The sequence below is a fragment of the Nannobrachium achirus genome (assembly GCF_963921795.1).
Source record: "Nannobrachium achirus genome assembly, chromosome: 3".
NCBI lineage: Eukaryota > Metazoa > Chordata > Actinopteri > Myctophiformes > Myctophidae > Nannobrachium > Nannobrachium achirus.
In genome coordinates, this window is record NC_137812.1 from 59005514 (window position 1) to 59017734 (window position 12221).

General features: G+C 42.4%; 1 protein-coding gene and 1 long non-coding RNA gene across 2 annotated transcripts in view; both read left to right on the top strand.

Annotated features, from left to right (window-relative positions):
- Nucleotides 1-3464, top strand: part of frmpd1a (FERM and PDZ domain containing 1a) — a gene marked incomplete at both ends in the record, with an annotated part of 29794 nt that extends 26330 nt beyond the window's left edge. Inside the window, one exon of the mRNA XM_080721783.1 lies at nt 73-3464. Coding sequence (XP_080577909.1) covers nt 73-3464 — 3392 coding nt within the window. The remainder of the gene's footprint in view (nt 1-72) is intronic.
- The window catches only part of LOC308281328, a 106489-nt gene that overhangs the window by 54670 nt on the left and 39598 nt on the right, over nt 1-12221 (top strand). The window lies entirely within an intron of this gene.

A 12221-nucleotide genomic window follows, 5' to 3' on the forward strand; every position in this document is an offset into this window, starting at 1 on the left:
ATTTTGCTGCTGAGATGAAACCAGACAATCAGCGCACACTGAGCCTCAGTGACATTGGAATCTCAGTGTCAGGGACGGAGAAGGAAGCAAAGGATGAGGAGGGCAGTGTGAGAGATGAAGAGGAAGGAGGGGGGAGAGAGACGCTGTTCCAACTCAGGAGGAGATCCCGTAAGCGACGCTCCTTCATGGAGACTGGTTTCACATCCACCGTGTCATTTCCTGAACCAGCGGTAGATTCAAACCAGGACCCGGTCTCAAACAGGATTCATAAGAACCTCCTAGCACAGACAGTTGATAGGCAGTTGCTGAGTTCTCCAGAATCCTCTGAACAAACCCAGAACGCCTGTCCTACGGTGTCTTTCCTCTCTCGCTCTGAGGGTGAACCTGCCCAGCTGGAGTCTAAGCCCATATGGTCCAAGCCCCGTTCCCACGGACCTGCGTCTCAGGACGGGGATGGAGACCCACGGCCTTCGCCCAGGGTGAAAAAACAGGACATGGAGATGGAACCTGATGCCATGGAATCCAAATCTGTCACAGATTCGGTTAAGGAGGCATCTTGCCAAATCATTGCTGTCCGCTGCCGGGTAGAGCCGGATGGGAAGGAGAGTGCTGACCGAAGGGGAGATGGAAAGGAGGAAGTGGGAGACCAGAAAAAAAAAGAGGAGAGTGATGGAGACAAAGAGGAAGTAACAGCAGTGTCATGGAATGGACCATTGACTACTCATATGTTCTTGGCAGATATCGTTGAGGAGGAGAGTAGGAGTGAGGAAGCAGAGGAAGAGGAGAAGAAGGAGGAAGAGAAGAGAAGGCCTGTGCCCAGTTCAGAGTTAAGACCACTCGTTTGTTTTGAAAGGGAGAGGGATGTGAATGTCAAGAGTGGCAATGTTTCTCTCAATCCACAGTTCGGTGCCCCAGAGCAACCTTTACATGAAAGGTTAGACATGGTAGATGAAAGTGTTGACAGTCATATAAAACATCCATCGCACTCACCACCCCCTCCTCCACCCACCTCCCCGCTACCTCCTCTTCCACTTGTTAACAAGTCCCTGAATGACCAATCAATGAGGGGAGGTGGAGGAACCCCAACCAGTCCGGACCAGCACATTGGTAAAGACAGCTACACCAACAACGAGCCAATACATGTTGAGGTCAAGGCCAATTATGAGGATGAAACTATTAGTGTTTTTGGTTCTGCCACGACAAATAGTGATGATGTTGTTTACAGCGCCAATTCTGACAATGTTTTTGAAGATTATGAAGTGGGTCATTCCTTACATTCAAGTCTTAGCGATTCCACTGCTAAAGACAGCATTAGGGAAAATACTAATACTCATTCTGATTATGCTGACACTGTAGATTATGTTACAGCAAAAGCTGTACCTGCAACAAACCTTACCCTTCCTACATTTAACACCAATGTTACAGTGAATAAAGTTCCTACAATTGTCATATCCACTTCCAATACAAATATAAATAAATCCGCCACTGTCACCCCGCCAATCATTGACACTGCTTCAAATGCTATCACAGCTGTGGCTGAAGCTGCACATGAAGGTAAATTAGATACCGCTACTTACAACACTAGCTTAGTAAAGGCTAGCATAGCCACAGTCCATGATGTTTTCAAAGAGTATCAATCCCCAACACACTTTCTGTTCCAAACCTGCTCCCCTGGCATCATGGGCCGCCTATCTACATCCACAATTAGGGACAAGATTCAAAGGCTTCCCCTCTATTTACCTCGCTCTCAGGAAGCCTTTAACCAAACTGGGATTGGTAATATAGCCCAGAGCCCCTCTCCAGAGTTTGTTATAGATGATGCTGAGATCATTAAGTTAACACATAATGACGATGATGATATCACCCAGACAAAGGACACTGACATGAACACTGTGTCTGAATCAGCAGAGTCAGATGATTCAGATTCGACAGTTACAGGATCAGATGTGGAGGGTGAGGGTGTTGTGGAAGCAGCTTCTGCTGAGATTACACGTTCTACCATGTCAGAAGTAAAGGAGATGTTCGAAAAGGTAGTGATTCAGAGAAGGGATTCATGGCATCAGACTGAGCACCATAACAAACCACTGTACTCTGGGCTGAACAAAGACACACCAGGACCAATAATAAAGCCTCCAGGCTACAGAACAGGGCAGAACCTTGACCTCAACATGTTAACTTCAGGCTCAAAGATGGATGTTCCGGGTCCTATAAGAGAGGCACCAGAATCCAAGATGAAAGCCATCAGCCCCAAGTCTGATGTTCCAGGTTCCAAAATAACCACCCCGTCACCTTCTACCCCCCCGGCCATAGTAGTGACCACACAGAATCTAAATAGACCAGGCCTCCCCTTTCTCAGTGATTCAGAGAAACAATGTCGGACCGGTAGTCTAACGAGACTCTGTAGGCCTGCGGGGGAGAATTCAGACTCATTTGAACGGCAGAGCACAGGCTGTGGGGTGTTTACTACCTGTACGGAGCAGTCCCAGACCAAAACTCCTGCCCAACTAGGGCCCACTTTGAAGCCTGACTATGGGTGTAGCTCTGTGCTTGCAGCTGGGTGTGAGTCTGTCATGGAGGGCGTCCAGATGCCACTGGATGCTTGTGGTTGTCCCGAGGTCTATACCAACTGCCTGAGCAGGGGGGACAGCTTTGACGATGAGCTGACGGTCTACGAGTTCTCCTGCCACACACAGAGCAGTGGTGTGACCCAAACCTCCGGGATGGGGCTTCCTCTCAGGACCGCTCCCTGTGTTCCCTCTTTCCTCTCCACCTCCCCTCCCACCTTTCCCTCATCCTCCCTCTCTCCATCCTTTCCACGCTCCACCCTCTTCTCTACGTCCAACTCAGAGCTCAGCCCCCTCCTCTCACCGCTATCTGACGCCTCAGACTGTCACCCATCTAGAACACACAAGGACACCATCAGCCACCTGCGCGTGCGAAGGTACCCAGCACCTCCCGCAGGCTTCCAAACGCTACGCAGTGACGTGGACCAGCTCCTCTCCGTTCTGGAAGGGCTGGGAGGGGGAGGGGGAGTGTCTGTGCGAGGTAGAGGAGGCCGCCACCCGAGGGACACGTGCCCCGCCCACTTCACGGAGAACAAGCGGGTTCTCCACACAGAGGCACGGCGGCTGATGGCGGGCTGCCAGAAAGTGGTCGGGGTGGGGCAGAGCCCAGAGGACATGCTCCTCTGCTTGGCCGACAGTTTCCGAACCTTGGTGGAGCTGGCCGGGGTGTGCCTCTGGTTCTCTGGCTGCGAACGGTGTGACCGGAGGAATGCGGAGGCCATCGCAGGTCTGACAGACGTAGCGCGCTCCTTCACAGACTTCTGCCTGGCGGCGGAGCGTGCCAGTGGCAAGCGAAGCTGCCAGGACCTGAGCACCAAGCTGCTAGCCAAACAGTGCACGGCGCTCACCGCCTCCGTCTTCTGCCTCACACAGCTGTTCCGCACCCTCACCGCACTTTGACTCGTTCAACAAACATTGCATAACAACAGGTCGTACGACCTCGTGGTTGACCTTTTGATTTCTGACCGTTGAACTGGGACACTGCCAAGTGTAGACAAATGTCAGCGACGCAAGGTTATCTGGGTAATCGCATTTTGTATTTAAGTAAAAGTATCAATACTGCAATGTAGAAATACTCTGTTACAGGTAAAGGTCTGGAATTCAAAATGTACTTGAATAAAAGTATGAAAGTGTCCACATCAAAATGTACTTAAAGTACCAAAAGTGAAAGTACAAAATGTTGAAAATAGCAGATCTACAACCTCACAACGTGTCGCAATGTGACGCATCGTGAGCTTGTAGATCGGCTATTTTCAAATAGCCACGGTAAAAAATAGGGCTCAAGTGGTCTATGTATATTTTATAATATTATAATGTATATCTGCAAAGTAACTAGTAACTAAAGTTTTCAAATAAATGCAGTGGAGTAAAAGTACAATATTTGGATCCGAGAGTAGCTAGAAGTAAAAGTATTGGAAATTGAAAATACTCAAGTAAAGTACAAATACCTCAGAAAGTCAGAATTGTACTTAAGTACATAACTTACTGTAAGTAAATCTACTTGGTTACTTTACACCACGGGACACGCTGATGTGACAAGAGCTCTCTGTAATGTCATAGAGCCAATTCATGGCATCATAGATCACCAAAGATCATAATGCCCCTCTGAAGGGGTACTTATAAGGACCCTGGCATAGATGGGTGAGGTGCATGTGGCCACCTACTGCAGTGTTTCTCAAACTTTTACATTTCAAGGTCTTCCCTTACCTCTGACAGTGTACAAATGGAACCAAATGGACCCATTTGGTTCCATTTGTACACTGTCAGAGTTACAGACTTGTATGGGTCCATTTAGACCCCACTTAAGGAACCCACAGAGTCCCTGTACTGGAATCCACTTTGAGAAACACTGACCTACTGTATGACGTGCACGTACTGTTAGCCCACAAATCAACCAAGTAATGGACAAGTAAAGAGATGTGGGCTGAAAATAAGCTGCAAAGAACGCCACATTACATGTCCATATCTTAGCAAACCCTGCCTGCATTCCAGCATTGATGTTTTGAATGTATTGTTTGTTATTTGTGTTTTGTTTATTTAAAATGACCAAGTTATGGATTTGATTATTAACATGTTACTACAGTGTTCTCAAGTGCAAGAGAGTGGAATGTAAAGAAGACGAAATTGGGAGAGTTTACAGGAAAGGTTTTAGATTGAAGAGTAGATATTATTACAAACACAGACATATTGTGTCCATGAGCTGTCTGAAATGATTTTGAGTTTTAGATGATTTTGATGATTTCATCTCTCTCATATATCTTATCATTTCACAGGCTGTTGACAAGGAGTGTTTTGAATGTTATTACAGTAATTGTTTACAAAACATTTTTTTCCGATTAAGTTAACATTTATTTTCATCTCATTAGATATATATATTTTCTTTCTTCTTCTTTTTTCTTCCAAGATTTGGTTGATTTCACTTTTATCATGTAGTGCAAGGCTATAAGCCTACAACTTTATATTATATTTGATAAGAATAGTAGCTGAATGCTGATGCTGATGTGTGCACATTGACTTTTGGAGGTTGGTGCCACACACATATTGATTTCAGATTTATTTTATGTATATTTGATATGGTTACTTTGTACAATGAAATACACTTGCTTGCATTTCTCGTTAAAACAGTTTTAGCACTTAGTGTAGATTTTTATGTCCCCATGGCATTATGGCTTCCTTACAATACTTCATCATATACTGCACCAGTCAGGTTCTTTCTAGCAGGGCAACATTATTATTATTATTATTATTGTTATTATTATATGACGACGACTACTACTACTACTCGGGAACGATGCAAGTTGGAAATGCATGCCCCACCCATTTATGCAATATCTGTTGTCAGAGTAGCCTACCCGTTGTATCTGTTTGTCCGTCTATCTTTCTGTCTGTCTGTTTCCATTTTATGCCCATATTATGGAAATTACTGTATCTGTCTGTCTGTGTTCCTTTTATGCCCATATATGGAGTTCCGTATCAGGCATACTTAAATATGGAGTCCAGGCCAATCTATGACATCTGTACTATGACGTCATATTGATGACATCAGGGTACTCCATGTGGGGAATTGCGTGTTTATCAATATTCTTGAAGACTCCACTGATCCGACCGGCTTGGCACATCCCTTGCTTGGATGCTTGGCGATGCGACCGACTTCCCACTTGGCACATATACTCCTTTGTGTGCTCAGTTACGCACTCCAAGTTTGAAGTCGATTGGTCCCATATATGGGATTCGGTTGGATGGTTCTCGAGATACATGAACTACAGTCGAACGCATGGACAGAGATTTTGCGCATTTATAATAGGTTTTTGACATTATTATAATTATGATTATTGTTAAATCTCTTTCTCAAGGTAGTCCTGGCCAAGGCAGCAACACATGTATTTACAGACTAAAGAACAATAATGAATATTACCAATAACATCTACAGAGAAGCATAACAGAAAAAGAGAACAGAGGAGCAAAAGAGAGGAAAACTACACTAACCTTAGGGCAGATTCACACCCTTAATTTGGTAGACCCTGTGCGATTGGGGCGGTGAAGTTGCAAACATCCTTGCATTTTTAATTTAGTGCGTTTGCGTTCACGCTGCACTTTGTCAACCACAGCAAGGAATCACACCACGGGTGTTTCCTCCCGAATATTGTGTCTGAGCAGTGGAAATAATAGAGACCCTCCACGGACCCACCCCCACCGGGGACTGCCCATAAGTCCGAAGGTTCATTAGTCCGAACGAAGGTTCATTAGTCCGAATTACTGGGGGTTACTGAGGTTAAGGTTAGGGTTAGGATTAGAGTTAGGCATAGTATTCTTAACAAATTAATGAACTAATGAACCTTCAGACTAATGAACCTTCGGACCAATGCCATGGCACCCCCCCACATCGCCAGGAACATCGAGAATAAGACAAGGGAGAGAAGGGGGGATGCAAGAAACGGATGCACACACAGATACTGTAGATGAGACAGGGTTTTAATGCTGGGCTGATGGGCATGAAGGTGCAGTTGCCATCTGCTTGATTGTGAGACAGGTGTGAGAATGTTAAGAGCGGCAGAATTGTCATCTGGCTTGCTTGTAGATGTATGTGGTTATCAGGCTCGGCCTTCCTGAACTTCTGTTGTACCAACTTAATTGTTTTACTGTGCTGTTGGTGATATGCTTTTTCAGTCAGCCTTTGATGATGGAAGTCATGGCATGTGGAAGTGTGACTTGTCTTGGTGTGTCAACCAATACACTAATTGACAAAACGGTAACTGATAAAAATGTACTGTAGGCCTACTGTAGTTGACCAGTCATCTCAGTGGAAATGGAGACTTACATCATCACAACGGATATAGGCTATAATATTGTAACCAAGACACACGTAAACTTAAGCATATTACTTTATTTAAGTAAGGTGTAGTGGCATTTTCACTTGGAATGTTTTGGACCTGATGCTCATTGGACCTGCATGCTCACTGGAGAAATTAAAACAATGAAAAAAAGAGAACAAATCACTTTTAAAGTGACAATCATTTACAGTAGCAATATTTCTGTATAATTTCAATGGCAATGTGTTAACACTTTTACAGGGTACATGTTTTGCTTTCTTTGATTACAAAAAATATATTTTAATATTTGCTAAACTGTATTACATTTCCAATTTTGCAGTGAAGTGTGTCACTTTGATCTCTGTGTGGAAATTGCCTGCAGACAGAAGCTGAGAAATCCTTTTTATCGTTATCTGTGCTCACCAAGCATGTCATAATAAGCCATAAAATGCATTGTTGATTTATCAGGGATTTTATCTGTGAATGATTGAATGATTAAGTCTGCTTTTGCTTTGTAATGCTCATCTTCCACCATTAAAAACAATATCAAGTGTGTTTTTTGGTTCATTTATTCATCCAGCTAGTCAACTGAAGTAAGTTTTCCATTATTCGAACATGCAGGAGATGACAAGACAGGTATGCCCTTAGGCTCACTACTATTCTGATTTCACCTCAACTAACTTCCTTTCAACAAACATTGCAACACTGTGCCAGTGTTACCAGATGGGAAATGTTGAATTATCGTACCGGAGGCTCAGAATTATTGTATTTGACATGAAACTATCGTACACGGCCAAAAAAGAGAAATCACTCGCGTAAAAACGTAATTTCACCAAAAAATGCGTCTTTAGTGTAAGAAACGACCTCGTTTTAGACTCCTGCGTGACAAAAACGCATCAGATTTGCTGTGTGGAGGCAGGCAACTTCTTGGAGCTTACACAAATAAAAGCCTGAAACTGGTCTGGAAAGATGCAACCAGTGTTTTTAATGCCTCCAAGTACAGATCTAGGGTCAGATTGACTGATTTCCTGGCTTATTTTGAGAAGCCAAACCAGATCCCAGATCAGCAGCCAGGGAAAATAGTGAATTCACGCTCTTTTTGATGATATGCCGAAATTATCGTACATTTGGGCATTTTTGGAATTATTGATCGTACATCGTACAGAGGGTCAAATTATCGTACAAATACGATAATTATCGTACGTCTGGCAACACTGCACTGTGCTGATCCTTAAATATCCCATCCGCTTTTTTAACCACTGCTATAAGCAGCGACAGAGTGCCAAAGGTCACCATTACTGGGCAAAGTTCCTCATGTCTATAGGGCATGGGCTGCCCCATGACATTGATGACAGCACTTCATCCATTTCATCATGCTTAACATATATACATATATGGCTGAGATTTCAGTTCCTTCTTTCTTTCCTTTTGGGCAGGATAAGTCTCGTCAACTGATATGTGGTTTGTCATGAGATGTATATCCAAGTTCCCTATTTTCACCACTGCTGCAATGCTGTTAGACAAATACATTTCCCATTCCAAATGCCGAAAAATATATTAATTGTGCTCTCAACGCGGCGTGGATGCGACACGTGAGCATGCAGATTGGATATTTTCAGCATGCAACACGTACAAAAATCAGGCTTCGCCTCGGTGTGTTTGTTGGTGCCATCTACAGACCTCCAGATAAAAATAGGCCTACTGCTCGGAATTCATTCTGATTGGAGACTAACACCAACATGCTACGTAGAGATTCTCCCATCTTTAAATCCTCTTCTGTAGTCTGTCTGCATAGCCATATCCAGCTGATAACACAGTATAAGAGGGTGTGCCTTACTACTCAAACCATCATAGACCTAATTTTGACCTATGGACCAGTCCAGAATCTCAAGACGTGGCGTCATTGAGTGCAATTTAAGTGTCCATAATATCATTTTCTGCTATATTCATAAATCTGTTGTCAACTGTCACAACACAATCAGATTCCGATCAATGAAACACTACTCTAGTGAAGCACTAACAGCAGCTATGGAGAAAATGGACTGGTCCAATGGTCTAAATTGCACATCGGCCGAGGAGTCCTGGTCTGTGAACGATAGCATAGCACCCACAAACAAAGTACAAGAAACCCTGTATTGAGCAGCTACTTAAAAGATAAAAAAGGGAAAATAAAAACTCATAAAGTAAACAACACCCTATATTAGAAATTGGGTGGGTCGACGGTGGACGTCACAAATGTAGCATGTGGACTTGCGAGACGCGCCCAGTCAAAAGGCCCAATCGAAAAACACAGATTAAATGACATCATAAAATCATCCCCTCCCCTTTTACCATTCACCCAACACTGTAGGTGTGGCTAACTTCAGCTGGGTCACCACCAACCTGTACAACCAGTGCAATGGCTTAGTGAAATTACCGTTACGGAGCGGATAAAAGCACAGAACTAGGGGTTTGTCATCCATTGCAAGCATTTGTTTTGCACAAAAATCTTTCCTTGGGCGAGAAATGGCCCCACAAAATGATGGTTTAGTGATGAGTCATCATTTTTCACAGTTTTTTGGGTGTTTTTGGGGGCCATTTCTCGCCCAAGGAAAGATTTTTGTGCAAAACAAATGCTTACAATGGATTCAGAATCATGACAAACCCCTAGTTAGACCCCTCACATCCTACTTAAAGCAGATTTCTTTTCTGGGTATTTTCCTCCTGTATAGAAAGTCTATGGGAGCCCAACTTGATATGGATATTATATGGGTAAACATCAAAAATCCATGATGTTTACCCTTATAAAATCCATCGTTAGGTCATAAAGAAGCCTAAAAAAAAGTTCTGCGCTTTTATCCGCTTCGTTTCGGTAATGTCAAAAACCAGCGTTAAGCAACTGAGCTTACAGTTTTTCTTTTCTTTTTTGATCTTTACATCTTCCTCCAAGTATAATCATAATACCTGATCATCATGTTTTAAGGGAGATAAAATCATGGCACTGAATCTTTAAGAAAAAAATTGGAAAAGTAGGCTATGTACAGTTGGAGGTGGTACAACAGACATACTGTGTTCATTGCAACTTGGAAGAAATAGCTTTGTATAACTTATAGGCCAATTTTGCCAGGAATCTTTCAGGGTTTTGCAGTCACTTTGGGGACAAATAGCATCAGTTTTCAAAAACTATTAAAAAACATTTCAAATATAAAGTTAATCTAGCTTTGGTTTGACACTTTCCATCATGTCAGCTAGCTATTGCACAATAGGCCTACATATTTTTTGTTTGTTTGTTTGTTTGTTTGTTTGCTTTACTCCCCCCCCCCCCCCCCCCCCATTCTTGTTTATTATCACTATGACATTGACAATGTTCAAATAAAAACAATATATGCACAGGACCCCCAAAAAAATCCTTCTGGCAGACCCTGTATTCTTGTACTGTGCTTCCCTGTACCTGTCTCTCTGCAAACTGTTAATAGAGTAGGATATTCAATCAATCAATCAATCAGCCATGGTTTACTGAATTTTTCGTCTTTTTAAGATCTGGTGCCCTCTGCTGGTAAGATATATACAAAGTCTTCTTTCGACATAATTTTGAACCCCCGCCATTCTATATATGACTTAATACGCTGATGTAATGTACAGTATGTATTACGTTAATTAAGCTCAGCAAAAAGGTAAGCTGTGCTCAAAGACTTATTACATGTTCATGTAGACCTATATAATAAAGTGAACAGTCAATTTGACTGGCAACAAGGTTAAAGTGCAGGGTAAAACATTAAAGTGTGTCTACTGACGTTTAGGCTACTCTTTCTAATTATTAACGTATAGGTCGGTTTGTGCCATATGACCTCAGTCAGTGGTAAGCTGAGGGAAAACTCGTTTAACCCAAATACCCAATTACTACAGCAGTGGTGGAAAAAGACAAGTAGGCCTACTCACACATGGTTTAGGCTACTATATCAATACTGCAATGTAGAAATAATCTGTTACAAATAAATCCAGAATAAAACATTTAGGCCTACTCAGGGACGGATTAACCCCCGCGAGGGCCCCTGGCCAATCATTTTTTTAGGGGCCCCCACCCACCATCATAACCTAACCTCCCTCCCGATACACACTACCCAGCTCAGAGTTTAACTTTAAGCCATGATGATCATCTGTGGGCCAAGAAAGCACCTGTAGACAACAGAGGAGGGGCCTAGACATTTGATTTTTAATTAACGTGTACATTTAATTTGAGTAAATAGTCAATGACCACACGGCTCAGTTCCCCCAAGGGCCCCTGAGAGTCAAGGGCCCCTGGCAACGGCCCAACCGGCCCAATGGTTAATCCAGCCCTGGGCCTACTTGAGTAAAGTAGACAGTATACATTATGAACCCATTTCACACATTTTCAAAATTATAAAATGTATAAATGAAAATAGCAGATCTACAAGCCCACAATGCATCCATTGCAAAAAAATAAAATAAATAGCTTGTAGATCGGCTATTTTCAAATTCCCGAAATGGGCTGAAGAGTGAAGTGGTTTTGTAATAATAATCAAAATCTACAAATTAACAGTAAAAAGTATTACAATAATATTGTAATGGAGAAAAAGTACAATATTTTGAACATATTGTACAAAAGTAAATATTACAACATTAAATATAGAAGTAAACAGTATTGGACGTTGGAAATACTCAAGTAGGCTAAAGTACAAATACCTCAGAATTGTACTACAGTAGGGGAGAGTGGAATAAACTGAGACACCCCTGTATCTAGGCAATGGGACACATTTGTGGTCATGTGAACATTAGCATATTTGACTAATTATGCAAATTATCTAATTAGTTATGCACAATACAACAATATACTTTCTACAATATAGGTCTACTTATTCTACAGGAAAAATTACATAAGGATCAACTAAGAAAAGTTTGGTAAACCCTTTTATCATTTTATATTATAGGGTTTTTCCTGTTCTTTCTGCCCATGTGTCAAATGACACGTGTGGAAATGACAGGACAAACCTGCTACGTAAATTTTTGTATTGTGCATATTTAACCTGCCAAACCCTATGGGTTTTTGAGTTTGTGGGTCACTTTACCCCCTTGATTTCTCTGGTCTGTCTCAGTTTACCCCAGTGCTGGGGTAAAGTGAGAAACAAGACCACTTTTTTTTTTAAACAATCATATTTTCACTGTCTTTTGTCTTGAATATATTCTGATAACTTCCATTGTTAGGAAACATTCGTAATTACTGGGAAATGTGTAGCCTACATTTTTACTGATATATCTTTTAGTTCGCCTAGAGGGGAGCAAATGTAAAAAGTGTCTCAGTTTACCCCACTCTCCCCTACTTAAGAAAATAGCCTATACTTACTTAGCT